General features: G+C 38.2%; 2 protein-coding genes across 2 annotated transcripts; one reads left to right on the top strand and one right to left on the bottom strand.

Moving 5' to 3' along the window:
- Window positions 1-1,096: 1,096 nt before the first annotated feature.
- Window positions 1,097-10,683, top strand: LOC147308183 (uncharacterized). The gene is made up of 5 exons (XM_086272914.1): window positions 1,097-1,252; window positions 3,239-3,577; window positions 4,654-4,779; window positions 6,771-7,103; window positions 8,491-10,683. Exons 1-5 carry the CDS (start codon window positions 1,216-1,218, stop codon window positions 8,559-8,561), a joined length of 906 nt encoding a protein of 301 aa, XP_086129040.1. The 5' UTR covers window positions 1,097-1,215; the 3' UTR covers window positions 8,562-10,683.
- A 5,055-nt stretch (window positions 10,684-15,738) lies between these two features.
- LOC147308182 (uncharacterized) lies at window positions 15,739-17,957 on the bottom strand. The gene has a single exon (XM_086272927.1). It carries the CDS (start codon window positions 17,923-17,925, stop codon window positions 15,739-15,741), a length of 2,187 nt encoding a protein of 728 aa, XP_086129053.1. The 5' UTR covers window positions 17,926-17,957.
- Between the last annotated feature and the right edge of the window lie 8,994 nt (window positions 17,958-26,951).

Genomic DNA, 26,951 nt, shown 5'->3' with positions numbered 1-26,951 from the left:
CAGAGTGCAGTAGAGCAGATCTTTGCTGGATACCCATGTGCTGTCATCGTCGACGACATAATCACTGGTGGAAGAGATATGAAAGAGCATTAACAGAATCTCAGAATGGTACTCAACCGTGCGAGGGAAGTCAAACTGAGACTTAACCCCCTAAAGTGCAAATCCTACTCAAAGAAGCCTGTTATGTTGGACGTGTTTTCACAGGCAAAGGCTTAAAGCCTGATCCAGCGAAGACCAAAGCAATTAATGAGATGCCCACACATTAGAAAACGTCACAGCTCCAAATCTAAACTGATCATCAGTCACAATCCTAAACAAGCCCATACAGTCAGCTCCAGCCAGACTGCAGCGTATGATGCTGAGACTGCAAAGGTACAACTTCCAGATGGTTTTAAAAAAAAGGCTTGTAGATGGCTGAACAGTCCTCTCAGCTGGCTGGCAGTTCTTACATTAGATGATCTGGGAGAGTTTGCAAGCCAAAACTCCACGTATGAACACTAAGGCGTAGAAGATGGACTGTTTAAAAAAGCTATTGCTATTCGTGGAAACTACATGTAACTTGATGATGACAAAGTGAAATGCTGATTATGTTCTTACCAGTGAAAGAGTTTCAGGTTTGAAGTGAATGATTATTTTCAAGCTATAATGCTATAAACTAGAATCTATTGTTAATGCATTATGCTGAAGATGTCGTTAGTCATACAGTCCTAAGCTAAAGAAAGAACATCTCACCAGTGTTATTGTAAAACGGGGGTTTCCCATATCTGTTCGAAGCAAATAGTGCACTGCGCATGCACCAGTAAAAATGTCTAAGACGGGACTGTGCCGGGTCCCCAGCCATGAGTCAAGCTGTTTGCATGTAATGTCTCCTCAGTTACAGTAAATGCTTACAAAGAATCACGAATCCAGCGTCTTTACTAAAGATCAAACAGTTAGAATAACAATACTAAGAATCGGTCAAATATAATGATGCGGTGAATTCACTGACTTTATAAAAGCCCAGAACATTCTTTAGTGAAATTACTTAATTTAAAAACTGTATTGTATTGTGAAAGCATCAGACTTCCGGTTCAACCGAAAGTAAAGGTGGATTCATTGTGGGAAGGGCGATAAACTAGTGCAAGGTGAAGGAGGTCTGTTCATCTGTTTTCTTCCTCTCGGTCACTTTAATCTGGTTCTTCGGTCAGTCAGATTAAACTGGAGTCGTCCAGGAGGATGAGGATAACCGTGCTGCTTGTCTCCCTCCTGCTCGGTAACATCACCTTTATTCCTCTTTCTGTTTCTGTCAGTTTGATCAGTCAACAGTTGAAATACTCACTTGGCGCACACACGCACCGAGTGTGGCGATTCTTCACGTCCAGTTCACGTTATTTCACCACAGTAACAACTTAAGATTACTCAGATATAACTTGTTAAAATGCCAGTATGAAGTTAAGAACATGAAGTCGTCTGTGTGAGCATCTGTATCAGTTCTTAATCGCTGCTTTCGGCTCCCTCCCGTGTGCGTGTTTTCTTACGTTTTTCATTCTTTCCTCATTACCTCTCTGTCTCTCTGTCATCCCTCTCCCTCACTTACAGTTGGGTAAATATTTAAATTCCACCGCTTTTCACAGAGATATCAACACAGATATAACTGATAGCTCAGGTGGAAGCAGGACTGCTCTGCGTTCAAATATGGGTTGATTACTTGCGCAGAGTGCAGAAGAACAAAACATGATCTGCGTCGGACACATCCGCATTACACAGTAACTGTGTCATTTGCGTAAATACGCACATGCCAATGTACTGGTATTGTGCAGTGTCATACTGGGTATTTATTAAAGTCGGTAGCCTATTAAAATCCTGCCAGTCCACTGCTCGACTGCGTGCCTGCATTTTGTACTGGGTTTCCCCTGCCGCTGTGAAACTGGGGACCCCAGGTCATCAATAAGCATCAATGCTGTTGAAACCTGTCCTACTGAATTGTACTTTGCTTCTCTTACTTGACAGATGATGATGATGTACATGCAGTGACACATTTATTAGGCTACTTGAAAATATATTTCATTAAATTACAATGCATGTGGAACATTATGATATTAAGCAGAAGACTTGGTCCTGAACAGACTGTGTTCTCTATATGTCAGTATAAAGCATAGCATTAGTTTATTAATGTTTATTAAATTAATTGTATTTATATTTATAATCAATAACTAACATTTCTGTTCATCTAAAGGTCGCAAAAGAAAATGCATGAACATCAGAGAATCGCTGTATATTGACTAATAGTACTTACTGTAATGTCACGCTGCGGCTCTGAGGCAGGAAATTTCCTTATTTTCCTTGATTTACACACCTGTGCTCCTCCTGCATGTTTTTACATGTGCTGACAGAGTTTTCATACTGTGTGTATACCTCTGAGGATTTATACTATAGTTATATTGAATAAGTGACATTGTCATGGTCCTCCATCTCTGAGTTATGGACTTAAGAGTTCTCTTTGTTGTTGACTAATTCCTGCTTGATTCATAGTTAGTATATTGTTATGTTTTTTCAGTTTTGTTTTTAGTAGATATTTTCTAGCTTATTTCTATAGGTTCTGTCTTAGTTTTGTAATCTAGTTTTGCAATTCTGGTTCAGTTCAGCTGTGTCTACTTTTCCACTTGTTTTTTAAACATTAAAATAATTCATTTAAATTCTGTTTATATACCACTAGTTCAGAACAACAGTCACGTCAAGGAGCTTAATATTGTAAAGAACCTACAGTATTAGAATCAAAACCTCAACAGTCAGATGATCCCCTATGACCAGCACTTGGTGACTGTGTGAAGGAAGAAAAACAACAACAAAAAAGGGAGAGAAAAGACAAGGGTAATGACATCCTGTAGTGGTGTATAAATGCACGGGGAATGAAAATAATGGGAAAGGAGGAAAAATGCATCATGGGAAGCCTCCAGCAGCCTGACCTCATAACTAAGGAATGAGTCAGTGTCACCTGATCCACCCCTAACTATGACAAAACTCAGATCTGCTTTCAGAAACTGATCTCCAGTCTGTTTTTTAGCCTCAGGAACTCAGGACAGAAGTTCACCCACTACCGTTTTCGTTTTGTAGTTTCTTAAATTTCAAAATAGAAACAGGAAAGCTGGACTTTCTTTTCATGTGTTTGCACAATTGAGCTACAGATAATTCTACACCGGCTCACATTGTTTGTTTAGTATGGAACTCAGATTGATTTAACCTCTTTCTGCATCCTCAGTTTCCCAGTATGCCTCAGGAGTCGAGGTGTATGAGGGGGAGGAGTCTGTCCTTCTGCTCTGCCAGCTTCCCGTTCCAGCTGAAGAGGGTGTAGTTGTGTGGGGACGCGATGACCTGAATCCTTCAATCATCCATGTTCGCACAGAGGAAGGTGATTATCTTACAGAGCAAAATAAACAATACGTCAACAGAACATCCATTCAAAAGGACGCCCTGAAGACTGGAGACCTCAGCCTCACTCTGAGAAAACCTACATTCTCTGACAGTGGACTCTACACCTGCACCGTACGCAAGGTTGGAGAAAAACAGAACCAGACTGAAGTGCAACTAAAGGTCAAAGGTCAGTGCTGTAGATTCCCCTTAGAGAGTGACCAGAGAGAAAAGTGACCATTCAACATTACAAAGATGAAAGGCTTTCAGGAACGGTCAACATAACCAGAGAAGATCAAAGGCTACGTTCACACTGCAGGTCTTAATGCTCAATTCCAATTTTTTGATCAAATCTGATTTTTTTGTCTGGTTGTTTACACTACAAATAAAATGTGACAGCAAACGCGCTCTAGTGTGAACCATTCACGGCCCTCAAAGCGTAAAAGAAGACGTCACACACAACGCGCTCTGTTTAGACCCAGACCAAACAGTATTGTTTGACTGATGGCCCTTAATATAAAGACTTGTTTCAGACTTTACGTTTCCCAATTTTGCTTTAAGTAATAAAGTTATTTTGTTATTTACATTTGGCCTAATAATGATCCTTATTGCTGTTTTAGAGAGGAGCGGTGCTTCAAAGGATAGTTGCAGATTTCTGTCAGAATCTGCAGATTAATTAGTACAAATAAAATGTTCACGTTTCTCCAATGTTGTCTTCCCCACAGTTTCACTAACAGCTACACTGGATAGCCAGGAAGCGTTCATGATGTCTTGCCATCTTGTCTTGGCGTCTGTCTTGTGTCAGTGATGTAAAAGGCGGATTTAATGCGACATGACCATTCAAACAGCAGTCGCTTTCTAAAACATCAGATATGTATCAGATTCAGTACCACATACGAAAGTGACCCAGATCGGATTTGAAAATATCGGATTTGTGCCGTTCAAACTGTCATACCATGATCGGATACGGGTCGCATAGGGTCAAAAAAGTCTAATTTTATGCGCTTTCGCCTGCAGTGTGAACGTAGCCAAGGTCAGACTTCTGTTTAAAAAGGATAAACCAACATATAACTGTGATTTCATCAGCAGAAATCATTATAAAAACAATCAAAATAAGATTTAAAAATCTTAAATCCATTTGAAGCAGAGGTCATACTAGAATTCATTTCAATTAGCATGGTTATTATCAGTGAATTCATATTAATTATTAATGAATTCTTCAAAACATTCAGCATCATGTTCAGGTTGTGTTTGTGTTCATTACAGAGCGTCCTCCTCCTCCTCCAATCTGGCCCAAAGTTCTCCCAGCGGTCCTGGTTCCGGTGCTTGTCCTGGCTATTGGCATTAGTGTTTTCATGTGTCTTGTATATCAAAGGATGAAGAAAACAGCAGGTGGGTGTAGTAGTGTGTGAGTGGGTGGGTGGCCCTTTATAGATCACTATAGTAACAAATGCTGAATACCTGGCCTGCTCCTAAAGGAGCGGTACTTACAGTTTCAGTTTTACATTTGATGTCACTGAGCAAAGTTTCTACAGAAGCCCCAACTCGTTAGGATGCCTGGGTCGTTGACCCAGAGGTTTGAATTTATTATATTATTTATCATTTCTAGTCTTTGGTTTCTTTGTCTGTGTTCTGTCTTATGGTTTACGTCTCAGTTCCCTCTGTTGCAGTGCCTGCGTGTGAGTCTGTCTTTAGTTCAGTCTGTGTTGTTTCCTGTTTTATTTTGAAGGTCCATGTCTGATGTTAATGTATCTGGTTTTGCTTCCCCTGTTTCGTTAGGCCTGATTTGCCCCAGCTGTGTTTCCCTCCTGTTACCCATTCCCTGATTGCTCCCTCTGTGTATTTAAGCCCCGTGTTTCAGTTTGTCTGTGTCGTGATCTACTGGTTTCTATGCTGTGTGTTCTGTCTGCTTGTCTGAGTTTATTTGGAGTCTGAGGTTTGGTACCTTTTTTGAGTTCAGCATTAAAGCTGTTTTTGAGTTTACATTGTGCCTCTGAGCGTCTGCACTTTGGGTCCACCATTCCTGCCTGCACACAGCCGTTCCATAACACAACTACTACATGTTCTGACTGGATATAAAAAACAAGATAAAATTTTTTCTATTTTCCCCAGAAATCCGTTTGGAAAATTATTATTGATAACTTGACAGAGTAAACCTATAACACACCTGTCTCTGTTGGACAGGTGTGTTATAAAAATGTGTGGTATGAATCTGTATCTATCCTTCTGGCAGCAGAGCTGAATCAGCCTGAGCAGCGGTGTGTGGTGACACTTATAGGAAGACTGCCAGAAATGATGCTTTCTGCACTTCTTCTTGGCTGCAGAATTGTAAAATATTATTACCTTTATAGTTGTCATGTAATTATTTATTTAATTTTGATTTATTTAAAACCATTTCGAACAATAAAACACCATGAAAACACCCCAATACACATAAAATTGTATAAAAAGGACATCAATTATCAAAAGTAAATGTACATCATGGAAATAAGTGATTCCTAATAGATGTTTTTTTGAAAGATGGAGCCTGCATCTGTTCAACTTACCAGTTTTATTAAACAGTGTTGCCAAGATGGTAACAGAGAAGTGAAAGAGCCAAACGCAGGTTGCCTCAAACACTTCTCCTCCATCAGGCTCCCCGCAAAGACCCAAAACATGCGTGTGCAATCAACCAGAAAAGAGCTACTGACCTCTCAGTGCCATTAAATCACATTTCTCTCAATGAAGACCCCCAATGCAGGATTTAAACCTCATGTCAAAAGAACAAAAAGAAAGGTATTGTAACCTTTATTAAAGTCAAATTCAAAGAGCATTGAAATCCAAAAAGCCAAAAGAAGTCCAAAAGAACACGAGGGTAAAAAAAACAATGAACAAAACAAGGATTAGAAACCCGAGGAGGACAATACAGAAACTGTGACAAAAGACAAAGGTATGCTGGAGCTATGTCTACATACAGATACAATGAGGACTAAATAGGGTAGAGTGGAAACTCCTGAGTGGAGTTTGTATATTCTTGTTGTGCTATCTGAGTTCTCTTTGTGGATATTCCTGGCATCTCAAACCTGCCAAATGAAAAATTAAAGGAAACCCATTGTGAGTGAGAGAATATAAAGAAGTAGCCTCATCTCATTTCTAATGTTTTTAAATCAGTTTTGATGTCTTGTGCAGTTTGCTCTTTCTATACCTCTGTGAAACCTCTCAATTGTCTTTTGTCTGAATAGTTGAACACAAAATAACTTGACTTAATGGCAATTATTCCTCAAACTGATTTTTTAAAACATTTTGAACACTGATTTTCATCTCAACTATACTTCAAATGTTTGTTTTTAATGTGATTTACAGTTTCTGTTTGGCACAGCTCATGTTCTGCTCTGTTCCCTCAGTCTGCCAGCTCAAAGTTGTTGATGTGACAGAGGGAGCAGAGTCTGTCCTGCTACCCTTCATATCCAAAAAACTGAAGAATCAGGAGACCGCCAAAGTGGAGTGGAAACATATCCAAGAAGACGAAATGAAGGTCGTGTATGAGAAGGATCGGAAAAGTCAAGACGTACCTGACACAGGCCCCATAGAGATGAAGAAAAATCCATGGATTACAGGAAACGCCAGCCTAACTTTGTCAGATCCTCGCTCTGAAGATGGAGGTGTTTACATATGCACCATGTATGACACGCATGGAAAGGCCCTGAAACAGAAAGTAGTGGCACTCTGGGTCAAAGGTCAGTATTAGAGGATGTGAGCTTGAAAGATCCTGATGATGTCTTAGGGTACGTGCACACTGCAGGTCTTAATGCTCAATTCCGATTTTTTGATCAAATCTGATTTTTTTTTGTCAGGTTGTTCACACTACAAATAAAATGTGACAGCAAACACGCTGCTGTGTGAACCCTCAAAGCGGCCCTTTGAGGACGTCACACACAACGCGCTCTGTTTAGATCCAGACCAAACAGTATTGTTTGACTGATGGCCGATAAAATAAAAGACTTGTTTCGGACTTTACGTTTCCCAATTTTGCTTTAAGTTTTTTTGTTATTCACATTTGGCCTAATAATGATCCTTATTGCTGTTTTATAGCGGAGCGGTGCTTCAAAGGAAAGTTGCAGATTTCTGTCAGAATCTGCAGATTATACAGTACAAATAAAATGTTCACGTTTCTCCAAAGTCTTCCCAACAGTTTACTAACATCTACACTGGATGGCCAGGAAGCGTTCGCGATGTCTTTTCAGGCGCTTCTCCGGAGCTGATAATTGGCGTCTGTCTTGTGTCAGTGACGTAAAAGACGGATTTAATGCGACATGACCATTCAAACAGCAGTCGCTTTCTGAAACATCAGATATGTATCGGATTCAGTACCACATATGAAAGTGACCCAGATTGGATTTGAAAATATCGGATTTGTGCTGTTCACACTGTCATACCATGATCGGATATGGGTCGCATAGGGTCAAAACAGTCGGATTTGATGCGCTTTCGCCTGCAGTGTGAACGTAGCCTTAGTGTGTTAACTTGCTTTGTTTCAATGAAACATCTGCAGTCACATTTTAGGATATTATTACATTGTCTGTGAAGGTCTCGCTTCACATAAAAAAAAAACTCTGAAGAACTGATGAGTTATACAGGACATGAACAGCAGTGTGAGAGACAGGATGCAGGCTTTTGCAATTAATCTTAGAACCTATGTAGTAAACTACAAAAGTGCAAAGTGACAGCAGTTGTGAGCTGTGTTTATGCAACAGGCAGTTACATTTGTAGGGAAGAGCACATCAGGTTACAGAATGGGTTACCTCATAGCATTTCAGAATGGTTTGCAGTTGCAATTGTGCAGATTTCCCACTGAAGCATTAATCTCCAGTAACAGTCATGAAGTGGGAAGAGTTTTTTTTTTTGTAGATGAAATCATAGAGAATAAAACTACAGTCCTAAGTAATAACTATATTTAGTACAAAGTAATTGTTTTCAGCAAAGATGTTTTCAGGAAACAGGAAAAACAGCTCTGAATGTGAGTGTTTATTATCCTCTGTCCTTCATACTAACTACACACAGTCACGTGATCTTGGTCTTGGTCAGGACTCTGATCTGACCTGATGCTGTGTTTCTTCTTTACAGAGGGCTGGCTGAAAACCATCAGAAGCTTCTTCCCGTGTGCCAGACAGAACAGACAGAATTATGTCATCTGAATGAAAAGGCAAAGGTGAATCTGTTCACTGTTCAGTCAATGTGATTCATCTCTTGATGAAGCTTTTCCAAATGAAACTCACAGTAATAAGGTCATTACCAAATGAAAAGTCACATTGACAAATATGTAAAACTACTGTGAGTTTGTGAGCTCTCAAATGTCTGTTTCAGTCAGTTTGAACACTTGGCACATGCACTGAGCACAACCTGAACTAATATTCAGATCGTCTGTGCACACTTTAAACTAAAGTTCTGCATAGAGAGGTGAGAGCAGTAAAGTGTTTTTTATTACATTTTTAAATAAAATTTAAGATTTATTTCATTTATTTAGGAATAAAATAGAAAAATTCTAAAAATGTTAGCTATCTAACATTTACAAAGGTAAACAGTTACTTTGATGACAGATGTATGTACTAATTGATACTGTAGTATTTAACTATTTTAACTTTGATTTCAATTTACTGAAGGTTACCTGTGGGGTTCAACGGTTCAGTGCTGGACCCCAAACAGTTTATACTGGACATGCATGAATCGTATCTAAATTACTACAACTTTATTTGCTGTAATGTATCATCAGTTATAGTCATTTATTTTTCTCTGGGAAAAGTTTAGAACAGTGCCTGAATGCAGTGGAAAAAAATGTTGCGACACATACATCATCACTAAATGACAGCAAAATAAAATGTATAATAATTAGTAACTAGTCAAAAGTAGCTGTTATAAATTATTAAGAGTGTGTACCACTATGTAAGTTTTAAAAACATGGTGCTAAAAAATATGAAAGTGAATCAAAACTTTCATTGTTTATAAAAAAAAGAATATTTTTGTGTGTTTATTTCTGTATGTTTATTGTTATTTATTCTTTCAAAATTATTTTACTTTTTTTTTACTATGTTTTCCTTTGGTCTTAGTTTCGTTTATTTAGAATATACTGCATGTGAAAAGTGTAGTTGGAACATGCTATAGCTTCAGCTTTCAGCTCTAAGACTAAAATCTCCAGTTCAGTTCATTTTTTGTCATTTATTTATTGTTATAGCATCTCTTGGTTGTTTTTGTTATTTTTTGACTTTGGTTTTGTTTTCTTAGAAAAAAAGATGTATGTTAGGGTTAGTTAGGGTACTCTGCGTATAACAGATGTTTGAAGCTGTTCTGGAGTTTCAGAGCTGTTGTAGATCATACATAAAATATGCTTGTGTGTGTTCAGACTGTTTGTCAATGGGGAGACTCTCAGGGAAACATGCAAATTGGACTCTGCTTTCTACAGAGAGTCCAATTTGTATGTCCAATTTGTGCAACTCCTGAAACTCAGGACTGTTGCGCTGTTGCACTGTGCTGTTGTGGATCTAGAGAAAACATGTGCTAACTGAGGAAATAATGAATGAGGAAGTAAGGAGTGGCAGAAAAGTATGTGCCTGTCTGAACCTGCAAAACACTGAATTTGAAACCAGGGTTGTACCTTTATCTGTTGTCAGGAACAATGCAGTGCTCTCTGCCGATGCTCACACGCATTAGGTCTTGGTGTGGATTTTATTGTCATTCCTTGAAAAGAGAACTGGTAGAGTTCCTTCTTTCATTTGTCAGCAGTCACAACAAAGTAACTAAAAGTGCCTATTACAAGTATTTTTTGTAGAGCTGAAGTTGTCCCTGTTGGTTCTGATTATTTGTGCCATAACAGTGGTATAAACAGGAAATTATTGAAACCAACTCTGTGAATTCAATGAGAGGAACTGTTACAGAAAAAACAATAGCAATGTAATGTTGACTCTATCTCACCTTTCTTTAATCCTAAATCTGCTCATCCTCACTTACTAGCTAGCTTTTTATGTTAACATCAGCTGTGGCATGATACTTAAACTGAAACAGTAACATGTATCCCAGACATTGACAGATCCCATGTTGTGCACAGTGTATTCCATTTTTAATGGAATATCTTTTGAGGACAACCAAACTCTATTACCAGAGTCATAGGTACAGGCCATGGTCGTAAGGTGATGTTTGCTTTGGTCTGCAGTCCTGAGTAGAGCTATTCAAGTATCAACACTACTGGTCTATGGTAGTGTTGAAGATGATGCTGCACTTGGGAATCCCATTTACTAGTTACACTCTGATTAGTTTAGACGGTGATTGAAAAAAGGCACAAGAATATGGAATTTTACAAAAAAACTGTGAAAACCGCACTCCTGTCCCTGCATCAGATGCATCTAGTTCTTCATTAAATTCACATGGGCTCTTGTTGACCTTTAAGTAAAAATATGTAACACAACACTGCAAAAGTGCTTGCGGTAATGGCGTCGGAACCGGGACCAGGACCTTGATTTTTCATGCAACGTGCATGGTGTGTATTGTGCTCTTATTGGTTTTCAGCTAATAGCTCCTTGAGAATAACATTTTAGGTGCAAAAAATATTTTATGTCAGTCCAGTTGTATTGTTAGTTTTTGTAATATAGATTCAGAAATGGGAACAAATTGTGTACTTTTGCAACATGCTGCCATTGTAGTAAAGTGCCTAAAGATACAGATTTGCTAAGTTGATTCATAGGTTAGTGTTAAGTGGCTTAACAAACAAACAAACGAAAAACATAATTCTGAAAGCGGTCAGGTACAATAACTGGATTGAAAGTGCAGGAAAATGCCAATATAAGGCCATGCATTCATTTCCAAGGCAATGAAAGAGCTTCACAGAGCCTAGAGAAGTATTGCTCCAAACTACTTTATAAAACTATACGACAGTCTTTCTCCTGGGTAGCAAAATATGAAGAAATAAGTGTGATTTAAGACTCTAGCACAATGTTTATTTACAACAATCTCTATATACTCTTTTAATACAGAATATCCTCAACTGTACAAGTTATCTTTTGTACGAAATGTTCTGATTGTACTCTGTGACGATAGTGGGTATTTCTGTTTGTACTTCTTCTTGGTCAAAAGCCTTTCTGACTCTGTATTACTCTGTATTGATTGACCCCTTTGCAAAGGAAAATAAAACCTCACAAAGACAACTTGTTTGTGCGCATTTCAATTTATTTTAGATTTCCTGAACAAGGTTAAGATTTTCCTTCACCTTTAATACCTATTACTACATAACTAATATAACTATTACCTCAACTCAGGACTGCCAATTGAATATGAGTTCCTATTGATATGAATTCCCATTGTTTAAACATCAGCACAAAAACCTAAGCCTTGACCTGAGTCTTTTTCCAAAATTCAGCAACAGTGCCACACGTCGCTGTCGCCGAGTGAGCACACGTGAGCCGTTATGCATTTATACAGCAGTATTTCACATACCATTGACAGACAGAAGAAGTAGTAGTTCCTACCAACTTTTTAGACACTCCCAACTTTTTAAAACATCAACATTTTAATATGAGAATCAATTCTAGAACATAAATATCTGGTATAGGAGGAAGTGATATTTCAGTATTAATCCGCACACCACTGCCAATCAGAGAGATGGGATAGCTAATCTGTTAGCAAGTGTAGGAGCTAATCCGGTAGTTAATCTAAAAGCCAGTTCATTTGCCAATTCAAAAAAAAGATTTTTAGAAAATCTGTTATTTAATTGGTAATTTGAAAATGTTGTTGTATGAAATTAGGTTTTTATTCAGGGTAGTTAATTTACTATTTAGCAATAATAGGTACAGATATTTCATTTTGAAATACTTATTTGTTTGTTGTTTATAGTTTTAATTAAATTATTGTACAACACATTTATTTAGTAATGTTTAAATAAATAACATAATTAAAACATAAATTCTTAAATGAATTCAAAAGTCATTATTGAGATACAAAGTTTTTATTTTGATGCGGTAGGTATTAGTGGTGCAACGGATCACGGTTGGTCCGAAATCCGAACCGATCCCACTCCACGGTTCGATCCAAAGATTCGAAAAAGAAAAAAAAAGTATGTGTATGGTGCACGTGGTCAGTCTGTCAAGCAATAGTTATGGTCAGCACTAGCGGTCCAAGTGGTGGAGCAGAGGAGTTTGCGGCATTTAAGCAGCCTTTTGCTGCCCAATCCGACCGGGCTAAAGCGATTACAAAAGCTATTGGGGTGTTTAGCTGCAGGCCGTATTCCGTTGTGCAAAACAAGGGGTTTAAACTGTGATGAATGTGCTTGAGCCACGCTATGATATCTCGTTGCGCGTCCACTTCAGTGTGACAAGATCATTGTGAGACTTGATGGGCCAGATGGATGGGCCCGTGGCTGGATTGGTAAAGGGCAGAGAGCTCCAGTCCGACTCAGACGCCAAGGTGGAGGTGGAGTACTGGTTTGGGCTGGTATCATCAAAGATGAGCTTGTGGGGCCTTTTCGGGTTGAGGATGGAGTCAAGCTCAACTCCCAGTCCTACTGCCAGTTTCTGGAAGACACCTTCTTCAAGCAGTGGTACAGGAAGAAGTCTGCATCCTTCAAGAAAAACATGATTTCCATGCAGGACAATGCTCCATCACACGCGTCCAAGTACTCCACAGCGTGGCTGGCAAGAAAGGGTATAAAAGAAGAAAAACTAATGACATGGCCTCCTTGTTCACCTGATCTGAACCCCATTGAGAACCTGTGGTCCATCATCAAATGTGAGATTTACAAGGAGGGAAAACAGTACACCTCTCTGAACAGTGTCTGGGAGGCTGTGGTTGCTGCTGCACGCAATGTTGATGGTGAACAGATCAAAACACTGACAGAATCCATGGATGGCAGGCTTTTGAGTGTCCTTGCAAAGAAAGGTGGCTATATTGGTCGCTGATTTGTTTTTGTTTTGTTTTTGAATGTCAGAAACGTATATTTGTGAATGTGGAGATGTTATGTTGCTGTCACTGGTAAAAATAAATAATTGAAATGGGTATATATTTGTTTTTTGTTAAGTTGCCTAATAATTATGCACAGTAATAGTCACCTGCACACACAGATATCCCCCTAAAATAGCTAAAACTAAAAACAAACTAAAAACTACTTCCAAAAACATTCAGCTTTGATATTAATGAGTTTTTTGGGTTCATTGAGAACATGGTTGTTGTTCAATAATAAAATTATTCCTCAAAAATACAACTTGCCTAATAATTCTGCACTCCCTGTAGGTATGCACAGGTACAAGGATTAGAATGAAATGGTGTCCAAACAAAAACTTTAAAGGACCTATTGTCCAAGGCCAGTTTATGAAATTACAAGAAAATTTGAAGCAAAATATAAAGAAAGAGAGTTGGATTCAAGATTTTTGGACAGTATCTATTTACAATAATAAATTAGTTGTACTGATGTACTTTTAATGACCCTAGCTCACATAAATCTTGCAGCTGGTAAAACTGGGTCCATCTTGCATTTTGAATGAACAACATTTAGGCTAATTTAAAACAACAGAATATGTGTTATTTTTTTAAATTTTCTAAGAATGTGTAATAAGTTACAAATAGTTTTCCTTATTAATGAACTCTAAAATATCAGTAAAAACCTAAATAATAAAGATGTCAGAAGAATTTGCAATGGTTGTGTGATGGCAATGAAAACTGCTGCAGAATTAGTATAGAAGTGGCTATTATTATGGAACTTATTTCCTCCCTCACTGCTTTCTCCTTGCAAAGAGCGGTGTTTCCAATTCTGTGGAATGTCGGAATTTATTTTTTATCTTTAAGGTTCATGTATCCCATTATTTTATGTTGCTTCGTGATTTGTGGCACAGATTTGTGTTTTGTCCTTTATTGCATACCAATTTGCATTTTAGTATAATTTTGGATTTAGACTGCTACACTCAGATACTAACAGGCATAGACACAGAGAAGCCTTCTTTTTTGAGGATTGTGTGAGGGGGAATGGTCTGCCTGGATTGGTGATGGCACCAGAAGGTACAAATCTTTAAGGTTGACTCTCCTACACCAAAAGACGGCCATAAATTCTGGTGTTAGGAAATGGTCTTCCAGTCCTTCCCTCTTCTTTAACTCTACAGCCCTAAGCAAAAGGCAAGAGGTGGTTGCCACGGTAATGCAAGTGTTACCTGTAAAAGGGCCATCTCTATATACAGAGAGGTCCAGAGAGGTCCAGAAAAAGAAACGTGAGCCGATATTCTGTTTCTGTGGCCTAATAAAAGTGTTTGCTGCCTGGGTGTGGTGCTCATTGTTTGTTTGGGTCTCCTGAGTGAGCTAAGAGACACGGCTACCGTTTTTAACTTGAATCTTGAACTGATTAATAAATTTAAGAAAATACACTTTGTTTTTTTTTTACACTTTGAGCATATTTGTCTTCTCTCTGATGAAAACCCCCAACAGGAAATGAGGCAGCTTGACCTGCAACAAGTAACCCATAGCAATGGTTTGCATCACCCACAGAGAGTTACAGTTCATTCATGTAAACCAGCCAGTAATACATACACATCAAGTGGGTGCAACCTGGTGAATCTGAAGAGAGCAAGAATACTTTATGGTTGAAAAATTCACCAAGTAAAGTTATCTTTGCTGAAATGCTCCCCATCATCCAAACTGTGTGGTGTTTCATGAGGCCTGTCTCATAAACCCCACATCAATCTCTCCAGCTAATCAGCAGCCCTCCAACAAATCATCCACTGCACAGGGACGTCTCAACATTTAACCTGTAATACACATATTTTTCCTTGCATTACAGAATTAATCATTAAATTATTTACCTGCATTATATCAATATCTATATTTACATAATGTCCCAGCTTCATTTATAGCTGCTATAATTATGTTACTAATTCTTTCACTGTACATCTTTCTGGCTTTTATGATTCAAAGTTAGCATTTTATTAGCTCCCTCTGTCTAGCTCTTGCAGAATAACACCAGCTGCCACCAGAAAAGAATGATAAATAAGCATTGCTTAGATCTAAATGCAAGAGATGTGTGTTTTGCCTTTCTGAACACTAGAGGTCACTCGGGTACTCTGTAAAGTTCATGAATTTAGATGCCTATGAGACTGATTGTTAACATTCTCTAAGAAACACATTGCTTTTTATGCTCGTTATTATATAGTCGTTATTAGTCACGACACAGAGAGCCCTATTGATGATGATCGCCAGGTGGAAGATCTCCATAGTGTCCTGTGTGATCTGCTTTTAAGTCACATTCTCAAACCTCACAAACTGAAAACACAAATCCACTCAAATGAATGCCACTCTAAGCACCTCCATTCCCTTTTATTAAGAATCACATATAAGTTTTGTGTACGTGATTTATTTAAATGTCATTTTAAATGTGATTATACCTTTTGATCTGAGAAGGTTGGTGACTTTGTTCCTGTATGGCTCATTTTGATCATTGTAGCCTGATTTGCCAATCCAATCTGTAATGATCTTTACATCATCATCTGTTATAACACCTTTGATCTGAAGCAGAGAAAACCATGTCTTTACCATCTCTGTGCTGTGGTTCTGAAAGCTGTTTTCAAAAATTTCAAGCCTGGTGTTACTCATTGAGGTGTTCTGAAAGTCTTTGAAGCCCTTATTATGATCCAACCAGAATCTTGGCATTGAACCAAGGATTGTCAGCTTGAAGGTGCTCTTTATATCATTATTACTTATGGCTGCAGCCAAGAGGTCTCTGAAGGCTGGTGATTTTGTACTGGGAAATTCACGATGGACTTCTGTAGGTACATAAACAGTTGGAAGTTCCCGACCATGAGAACTGTCCACTTTAGAAATGAGACTTCGATCCAGAGGAGATGAGTTTGTTGCCACTTCAAGCATGGCCTCTGCTAATCTGCTATTCTGGTTCTGTTTATGGGCCTTCAATATACTACTGACTGGTGGCTGGTGATCTGCATTGATGAACTTTCCAAGTCCTGGATTTTGAATTGCATATTTATGCCAGTTTTTGTATAACTCTACTTTTCCAACCTCTCTCTGAAGTATCTTTTTGCATTCATTTATTATCTTTCTTGGTTCACTTTCCTCTTCCTCTCCCCTCATTGCTTTAGTTAATTCTTTCCGGTTGATGAAAGGCTCCCATTGGCCTGGGTAACCGAGGAGAGCATCAGCCTCCACAGATTGGAGGCGATTTGCTTCCACAGTGATCTCTTCTTCACTGGCTTTTGGTTTCATTCCCCGTGCCAAAGCATGAAACAAGCAGCTCTTTCCCTTACTTTCTATGCTCATTGTCTGGTTATTCATGTGCACATCATAATGACCATCAGGATACTGGACACTCTTTGGTCTGTAGACTAATGTCACAGTTTTTTTAGCAGGTCTAGTGTGTGGGCTCAGCTCTTGCATTTTCGTAAGTCTTCCATTGCTGTCCTCTGTTAGGATGACAAGTTTAGTGCCAGTGGCTTCTGACAGAACTCTGATATCAAGGATGGTGCCTGCAGTCGTGGAGTTCTTGATCTTTTCAGCATATGATTGTGAGTGTTGGCCTGCATGTCCTACAAGTTTGTGATTAGAATTTAGCTTTCTTGGCATGCATGCAATGTGTCTGGTGTTCTGTCCAGCTTTGAGGTTTTCCTCTGTTTTGCGACTCTTTAAGCCCTTTCTTATGTAACGACTAATTGCACCATTTGCCTGGCCTTTAACAATAGAAACTATGTGACTGGAGACCATGTAGACACTTTGGATACCTCCCAGAAGTGCTGTTGTCTTTCTGTGGCTATGTAATTTAGCTTTACCAGTCACTGTGGAGAGGAATGGATTCAGCATGTTCTTCCAGCTGAGGTCTTCATAGAATGGCTGTATTGCTGTACTGACCTCTTTGAAAATGGCCAACAGTTTATTCTTCCTGCTCTCGTCCTTCAGGAGATCGTGACGTTGCTTTTTATCATCAAGTTGTGAGAGAATAATGAGATCTCCTAATGTAGATAAAGGCTCTTTTTCTATTTTTAATTTCACTTTATCTTCAGTGTCATTTAGTGTTTGAGTCAGTATTTTCCCTTCAGTCTTTCCTGGTGCATAGCTGATTTTTTCTTTTAACATTTCTTTACTTGTGTGTTTTACTACATTCTTCAAATTAGTCTTTAAGACTACACTGAAGCCATCTTTAGCCTGTCTTGAAAGGAACATTGACATTGATTTATGCTGTTTACCAAATTTAAATGAGGTTTTAAAACATTTGAATCCATTTGATATCAGCTTTCCAATTCCTGACGCAATAAGAGAGACACCAATGAAAATGGCTTTTTCTATAGCCCATGAATTCCAGCTGAATTCTCCTGTCACCATGGCCTCAATGCCAGTGATGCAGTCTGATATTCCCTCTGTAATGAGTCCCAATCCAACTTGAGCAAATGTTCCAAATGTAAATACAGTGAGCAGTGCTCCTCCAACAATCTGTAAAACTCCAAGAAAGAACACCAGCAGACCTTCCCATGAGAAACGATTCTTCTCTACCACAGAAAGTACATATTTCAGACCTCGATGGTAGGCGTTCATGGCTTCAACTTGGAGATCTTTATCCTCGTCTGACACCAGTTTAAAAATCTGGATTGTTTTGGACATTGCATCCCTCGCTTTCTCTTTTATTTCATCCAAATTTTGGATAGCCTCAGTAATTTTTTTTGTCAAAGTAACTATACATTATGCACTTGGTTGTTAACTGTATTTCCAGGCTGTTTGGGTTACTGTTTGTTGAGTCTGCAGAGGACATTTTTACAAATTGAAGACAGCCTGTTAGTTCCTCAATGAGAGTGGTATTATAAATATCTTGAAGATTTTCACAGTATTCTGAAAACAGGTTCATCTCAGCAACATCATTCATCATGTGATTTATCTTTTCTGCTGCAAGTTTCTCCAGAGAGGACGCTGTGCTGAAAGATGGCTGTAGTTGTTCAGTGGAGATGATTACCTGACCAGATCCAGGTTTACCTTTGCATGCAGTTTGACCAAAAGCCTGGAGTTCCACTCTTGTGTTCTCAGAGAGTAAGGAGAGGATAACAAATAATCCTCCATTATTGTTCACCTCTGTGGAAACCTTTATGTCTGTGCCACGTCCAGCAAGGTTTGTTGCAACAATGACATCACCGGGAAACAGCTCCTTGTGTATTTTGCTCAAACTGTCTCTGTCACTGCGGCAGTAGAGAATAATTTCAACTGGGATGCTGCCTGGAGTCCTAGCTTGCTGTATATCTGTGTGGTTTTTTATGTAATCAGTTTTGATCAGCTTTGTTACATAAGTTATTAGGTTGATTCACTCAGTTTTTGTTCAATATTTTTCATCTGGCGTATTTCATAAAAAAGAATGTCCGTGCCTTTTGTTTCTTCATCTTTATACCACTGCACCATCTGCCTCACTGTGGACCACCAACCACCAGGTTTAGATACAGGGCTTGAGTCAGGAGGAAACTCTCAAAACTCCACATTATGATTGGCTGATGGATCCCAAAATGGACTGCATATGATTGGAGATGCATTGTAGGGAAACTCCTTCATATATATCCAGAGACAGAGCACAGAGCTCTGTGATGAACACCTGAGTGTGCTGCAGAGTGCTGATGGATGTCATTAAACAGATGCTTTTCCAGGACTGAAAGGATCTCACTAAGCTGATTAGCTGTGAGCTGACTCAGACTGAGATTTGAAACTGGGAGACTGCATTTCACCGAGAGGATTTCAAGAAACTCAGCACTGTCACTGCCTGATTCGTAGTTGGCTTCACATTTATCCAGATGCCCTATTAAGCCATCTCACTGTGACTCAAATTAATCTGAGATCTGGGCACTCGGTTTTTTCAAGCTGCTCTTTAGCTTGTTGGTGAAATTCTTGTAGTCTTTGATTCAGTTTTTCTTTCTGTCTTTCCTCTTTCTTCTGCTCAACTCATCGTTAACAACTGGTTTGTTGTATTCCCTTCCACTGAACACATGTATGTATCGTTCATGAATAGTACTTTGGTATAATTTATGAAAATGATATTCATGGAGACAGGACTTTATTCACAGCATCTCAGTTTGTCACCCATGTGACTTTCATTTGAAACTTTGTTCCCTGTTTTGATCTGAACAGTGACGTGGTACTTTCTGAAAGATAAAATAAATAAATAACCAAATTAGAAATACTTTTTGATATAACAGCCAACTCATAAGCACTTTATGAGACTTCATTCATTAGAAAAAAGAAAAAAAAAAATCAGAAAACAAACGTAATTTAATTTTGAAGGTTCTCCTCTTTATATCACTGTCTCACTTACTTTGGTGCAACAGCATCACAGCCAGTACTTTTGATCTCTTCCTAGAAGGTCTGTTTAGCCAACATGCCTTCTTGCTCTACAATTTCATCATGAACCTCAATCTTGCACAGAGGATGAACATCATCTGTGTGCACTGCCTGACTGTCAAGGATAATCCTGATGATGAAATCTAGATCCCCAGCTAGAATTCAGAGACCAAACAGGAATCTTCAAAGGTCAGTGCATTCAGGCCTGAAGTTCACACATAGATCAGAAATTAAAGTCTTATAATATGCAGTTAGGCTAATCATTTTAAATCTCTACACAAAATGATAACCATGTAAAAGTCTTTTGGGATGAAAATCTCAAACTGCTTGCCAGTTCACTGCTGAACTTTCTTGACAGGCATTGATTTCTCAGTTCAAATGGTTTGGAGTTATAAGTCCTCTAAGCAGTGACCAAGCCTAACATCAACAGAAAACCCTAAAGGGTAGTTTCAAATGTACTAATGAACAGATAGATTCAAAGGAACATATTATGTGAGCAGAGAAGAAGTAGTCCAACCATTAATGGGAGCCATTAGTAATATCCCATTGGTGCTGATATGCTAAAGCCAATCCAAGAAAAAGGCCTCTACACTTCCTACTGGTTTCTGAGCGCTGTAACCATCAATAATTTTGTTTTCTCAATTTCAAGGCATTTTTATTGACATGGTATAAACTGATTAAACGTTTGCCAAAGTGACTCACCTGGTTCCAAAACTTTTAATGCCAAGAAGCACCAACTTCAGTGTACTGGAATGTGAAAATTGCCTTGGCCTTGTTATATTCCATTTCTTCAAACTAGAGCATGCTACTGGACTTTCGTGAGGATCTGTTGAAATGACAAAGGTGGTGCAATTTTGAATTTGGCAAAATGTGTGCGAAATCAAGCATGTTTTTTCCATGTTCGCATAGAAAAACAGCAACATGGAAGAAGGAACACAAGAAGCTGGAGAAGTACCAAGGGCTCAGAGAAGAGCTCGAGAAGATATGGAGGGTAAAGGCAGCAGTGGTCCCAGTGGTAATCGAAGCATTCGGTGCAGTGACCTCCAAGCTAGACGAGTGTGTCCAGCAGATCCCAGGAACAACATCTGACATCACTGTATCTATCCAATAAAAGCTAAAAAGCCTTTATTGGATAGATACAGTGTAGATTGACAGGAAAACGGGGAAAGAGTGAAGTGGGAAGACATGCAACAATTCCACAGATCAGACTCGACCTGGGCCTACTGCTCTCGAGCCATACGGCATATGGTCGCCTGCTCACCCACTAAGCTTAACTGGTGACCAGGGGAATTTTTTGTATACCAAGAGTATGTGAAGGTGTGAATGCAGTAACCAGTTGATGTACACCACAGCAGTAGTGATCCTTGACATACTTAGAAGTTAAACAGTTACAAGAAGCAGTATCGAACTAGCGAACCCTAACCTTAACCCAGATAGCCTGCGAGTTTAAACAATACTCACTACATACCAAGTGGTCTAAACATTCCCAAAAATATGGCATTATCTCAATTATGTTTCCTGAAGACCTAAACTTAAGTAATCAATATAAATTGTCTAGTATAGCACAAAACTTTGTGTTAGTAAGTAAAACAGTTACATGTTTACATGTTTCCTTCATCTGGAGATTTAGATGGATGCAATTTAACACAGAATGACTGTACTCCTTGTATGTTGAATAAAGTAAGACAGGGTGTCTGTGTTATTTTCTTTATTCAAAAATGCTCCCCTGGAAAGTCTGTGGAGAGTCCATCCGTTATTCGAACCTTGGATGTAGGAGGAACAATGCGGTTTTTGTCCCGGACCAGCTCTTTATCTTCTCGAGGACATTTGAGGGAGCATAGGAGTTTACCCATTTTTTTTCTTGACTGGGAGATAGCATTTGACCGTGTCCCTCGAAGTTCTCTCTGGGAAGTTCTTTAGGAGTATAGGGTGTCTGGCCTGTTACAAGCCAGGAGATAGCTGTGGAGAGGGAGGTCTGAGCTTCTCTGCTTAGGTGAAACAGGAAGAGCAATTCATTCTTATTACATTACATTATGTGGAGCGATCTGCCTTTAGAGATGAGACAGGTTTCTGTTCTTAAATCACTCCTGAAAACCCATATCTTCACCCTGGCCTTTGACTCCTTGTGAGATGTTGGTTTTTTGTTCTAGTTTTATTTCAGATGTTTTAGTTTAATTTATGCTATTTTATCTTTTTTTTTTTAATATAGGGCTGTTTTAATTCTGATGTATTATGTGTTTTATTTTTTACTGTTTTGTTTTATTCTATTGTTCTTAACTTATTTAAGCTACAGCACGTTTGGCCTGTGCCTTGTATTTTAAAATGCTTTATAAATAAAGATGGATTGGATTGGATTACCTTCCTCTGGAAGTTTAATTGGCAAAAACTGTCTGTGCAACAATGTCCATATGAAGTGAAACTAAACTTAGCCAAGAGATTATATCTCCATACCAGGAATGTTTTACCTGTTTTACTAGATCTCAGGATGTAGATTGTTTTGTTAGGATGCTACTGTTTGCACAGACTGATTGCACTGATTGTCACATGTTGTATTAGACAATACAGTAGAACACAGTGTTATCCGGGTTATTTTCATTGGTCAAATTCTTGAAGACCTAACCTTGACTGCACAAAATAATAGGAATGGCCTGTTTTCACTGAGATGAAACATGACCTTTTCCTGTTGCTTTTTATGATACAATAGTAGTGACAAAATCACTCAGTGTTAAAAATCTGGTACCATTAAATAAATGAAAATGATTTAATATGGACAACAAAGTTTACCTGCCCAGCCAGTCTTTTTTATTTTGGTTGGTTATCTTTTGAATTTTAAAGTATGTTTACTTCATAATAGTGTACACTTGCAATTCTTACTCTTTACTTGTATCTTGATTTATCTTGATGTTTTTTCATTACTCAGAATGTAAAGTTAATGTAGAAGCACTCAAATAAAGGGCAGATAGTCTAAGATTATTAAGTTGTGTGGATTAAAACTCAAACTGAAATTCAACGAGTGGCTTCATGCATTGTTAGGTCAAAATTCACAGATTTGCATACATTTTCCTTCATTTTCTTCATCTCACAGAAATTAAAGAGCTGGTAATATACATAAAATTCACTTTTCAAGTAGAGTCCATTCTTCTTTACTGATTACAATTGACCAATCAATATTAAAATATACTTTCATTTATAATTCAAATCATACAATAATTTGCATCAGATTGCAAAAAAAATTACATATGATCTATGTCCATTGTTACACAGCTACTGATCTGCACATATTTGTTAAACAGAAAAATCCATAAAATCACCTTTGAGTAATATCAGAATCAGAAAGACATCATTTATCCCCAAGTGGCAATTAAGTTAACTGTAGTCCTGAAGAAAGTGGACGGAAGATGCATCCTTGTTTCTAATAATCTTATTATTATGAAGAATAATCTTCTTTCAACATTTTTAAGTTCTAAGTTCAATGAAAACCGAAACGTTTTTAAGCTGCCGTGACTGTGTGATACTCATGATTAGGTAAAGGTAGCTTTCTAAATTACTTTTAATTAATCAGAAGTTAAACATGAATTTAATGATTCTTCACAGACTAAAAAAAGTATACGAACATTTACAGTTTATACACTGACATAAAAAGACACTAGTTCTTTTTATATTTTTGTGAAAAAAGTGAAACACCTCAGCTCCTCAAAGTCCTCTGAATGCTCCTTTGTGTTTTCGCGATATTGTGTAAATATAATACCAACAGCTGTTCCCCAAACAGCTGTTTGCTCAGCAAAATAAACACACACAACAAGGCAAATATTGTACTGGGGGCCCCTTTATCTTTAAGTTTAGTGAGAATTAAGAGTTGATTAATTAAATTTGTAATGAAAATAGAGTCAAACTTTTTTTTTTCCAGTTTCTAGTCTAGTCTAATTAAGGTAATTAAATATTTTTTTTATTAAATAAAAAATGTCAAAGTTGTTGCATTACCTTCATGTGGAGTTTTAGATGGAGAAAGCAGTCTGCACTACAGCATCCATATGAAGTGAAACTACATTGTAACTCAGAGATTAAATCTGTTACCTGCCAGGAATGTTTGAACTGAGTGTCAAACACAAAGCTGTGGCTTTTTGTTTTGTCTACGTGTTTCATTTTGCATATGCATATTCTTCTTTCAGATCTAACCTTAAAAGACTGGTCTTGTTTAAGGAGTCTGAAGTAGAGAAAGTTGGAAGCATGAACTGTTTCCAAACACTGCCAGCTCTGTGAGGACTCCTCAGCTCTAAATATAACCAGTTATTCTGTTCTTGCTCAAAAGGTGGGATTTTTATTTCAAATTCATACATCTCCAGATAATTTAATTTTAGTGGCAGAATGAGACTAAAAACCTCTTATTAAGATTTAGGATTATTACATTATATCATGTAACATAAGAGACATTTAGCCTTTTTTTCTTTTTATTCCTGCCATGTCTGATGACTTTTGCAATCAGAATTATGATCTGAATGCACTGTTGTGCCCAACATATTCTGCTTTTCCTCCTCTTGTTGATGTGTTTCTTTTATCTCTTTTATTTATGCATTTCTATTTATGTTATTTCAGTTGTTACATTAAATATAATATTATATATTATAGTATGACAATGTCTAAAGCTGAAAGTACTTCATAATAAGGGTGGAAAGCCACAACAACGCCCCCAGAGGCAGACAGAACTAGATCCAGGAGATCCAGGCCATCCACAGCCCCCAAGAGTACAAGAGTACACATCTCAGCGATATCTGTGCATCCATCGCAGCAGGAGAAGGACGGAGGGGCACCCATGGCCAAAGAGCTAGAGTCCCAGAGAAGAAGACACAACGAGCAGCCGACCACATTAGAGGACTGGTCACCCTGGCACAAACTGAGAATGAGGCTCTAGGCACAGAAGAAGTTTAAACCACCCCTGACCATCGCTTCCAAGGGTGCAGTTTAGCGTCTTTTCCCCCCCTAATAATTGACATATTCTTGGGGAAACACCTGCTAATAATACAGCAAATTAAAGTAATTTCATGGATTTGAGATGTGGTCAAAATCATATTTATTTCTCTATCACTGAAATGTTTTCTTAACCTAATCAAAATAATTTATGTATTGATGAGGAGCCCTTTCAGATGAGAAATTATGCCTTTTGGCCAGTAAATATGGATTATGTTTAAGGTAAGCATTTGGTGCAGCTAAACCAGAGGCAGCAATTACCTGCCGTATTTTTGTTGAGCCCAGCGCTCAGCGTAGTTCTGTAAGTGATTTACTTTTTCATTTCTAAAATTTCTCCGCCATCTAATGGAGAAGGTCGGGATTGCATTCAGGTCAAAACCACTGCTGTATTCACTGTGTTTCCTGTAAGTATGAGACTTGGAATCGAATTTATAATAATAAACTTCGCATTTACTCATTTCTGGCATAAGAAGTATTCACTAAATTAATAGCCTGATAAAACAGTTTTGATAACCTGTAAGTTTTACAACAGTATAATTTGAATTTCTATTATCTCATTTAAGGAAATGGTAGGAGAGGAGGAAATGTTTTTATGGCTGTTGTTTAACTAAAAATGTTTAAAAATTACATTTCAGATTTTCATCAAAAACAGTTTTTATTTTAGTTGTTACTTTGTAGCCTGAAAGGATGCTTAGAAATAACTAAAATGCTGTTTTCTCAAAATAAATGTATTTATATTTTATTACTGGAAATCTTTACTTCACAGCTTAAAAATGAATTGAAAAACAAGTCAGTAAACAAAACAGTATAGCACAAAGTCATTAAAGTGCACTGATATCAGTCTGTCCGGTCAGCTAGCATAAACCATTGTGAATCCCTTTCATCTGCTTTGGTGTAAATGAAAGTAGCAACAGGGGTACTGGAGAGGCACCTGTTTTATATAAGAGAAACTCGGTGTCTCTATGATCTTTCCACTCCGTTACATGTACAGGGAAATGGCCCCCTCTGCCTTGGTCATGGATACTTCTTTAAGACACTGTGGCTAGCCTGGTCACGCCCCACAGCTTACGTATAAAACAGCTGTTAAGACGTGAAACCGGTGGTGGTTTGATCGGAGGACGGCAGAGGTTTCAGGATGATGGAATAGGTTGTAATAATGCAGACCTTCTCTGGATGAGTCATGTGCTCTTCTTTCACCGTCAGATTTATCCAGACCACGTGGATTTATGCACACACAACCCACAGCAGTTATTAATAGGATCAGTTTTCCTGATATCAAAAACATGTTGATTTTCCTAAATTGTAATGGCATTTTTGAAGAGAAACACGTGTAAAACCTGCACACACTGTTTTATTAGTCACTCAGACTATCATTGATCATTATTGAAAGAAATTGTCATGGTCCTGCGACCATGACTCAGTGACTTTATGTTTATGTTCTTTATTGTTATTACTTTCATTATTATTCATGGCTGTTTTGGGATGGTTTGTGTTTGGGATTTTAGACACTGGGTTCTGGGTTTGTGCTCCCTCTGTTGGTCCCTGGTGTTAGTGTTCCCCTGTCTCGTCAGGTTAATCAGGTCCAGCTGTTTCCCCCACCTGTGTGTGATTTCCCAGTGTCTCTTTGTGTATTTATAGTGTGTGATTTCCTCTGCTCCTCGTCGCGTCGTCTGTGTTCATACCCTGTGAAATCCCCTGCGTGCTCTCCCTGCTGTTCTCCCTTCATGTTCAGGTTTGCCACTCCTTTGTGTAGTTTCACCCAGTTTAGTTCATCCTTAGTTCTGTTTTGCCATCTCCACTTTATGTTTGATATTGTCAATAAATCGCCTTCACATCTGAGTAAGTACTGCATTTGAGTCCTCCTTTCCACTCTTCACACGGCCGCTGCCCCGGACCGTGACAGAAATATGTGTTTAAAAAATGTCCATTGTTAGTATAACACTCTTCTCACATTGGCACATTGCTGGGAGTGCATCATTTCAAAATTTACCACTGGCCAAATCTGGCCCTTACACTTCACAGTAGTGACACCATAAAGTAGTGCTGTCAGTGCATTTTTTGTCAGTTCGGCCTGCCATGGCATTATACAGAATTTTGTTAGAAGAGAGAAGTGAAAACGGCTTCACTGAACTTCAGCAACAGTTTATTTTTTTTACACAAAACAGTGTGAATGCAAAGGAATGCAGTGAAATGCACATATGTTGTTGTTTTCTTAGCTGGCTCAATGAAAAACTGAAAAATAGATATTATGTAAAAGCATTTACAAATTAAATCAATATGTAAAT

The sequence above is a fragment of the Aulonocara sp. 'chitande type north' Nkhata Bay genome, linkage group LG18, assembly GCF_057382095.1.
Source record: "Aulonocara sp. 'chitande type north' Nkhata Bay isolate Kocher_YH1m ecotype deep benthic linkage group LG18, A_spYH_male_GT1.1, whole genome shotgun sequence".
Taxonomy (NCBI): Eukaryota; Metazoa; Chordata; class Actinopteri; order Cichliformes; family Cichlidae; genus Aulonocara; species Aulonocara sp. 'chitande type north' Nkhata Bay.
This window is presented reverse-complemented; position numbering and strand designations above follow the sequence as displayed.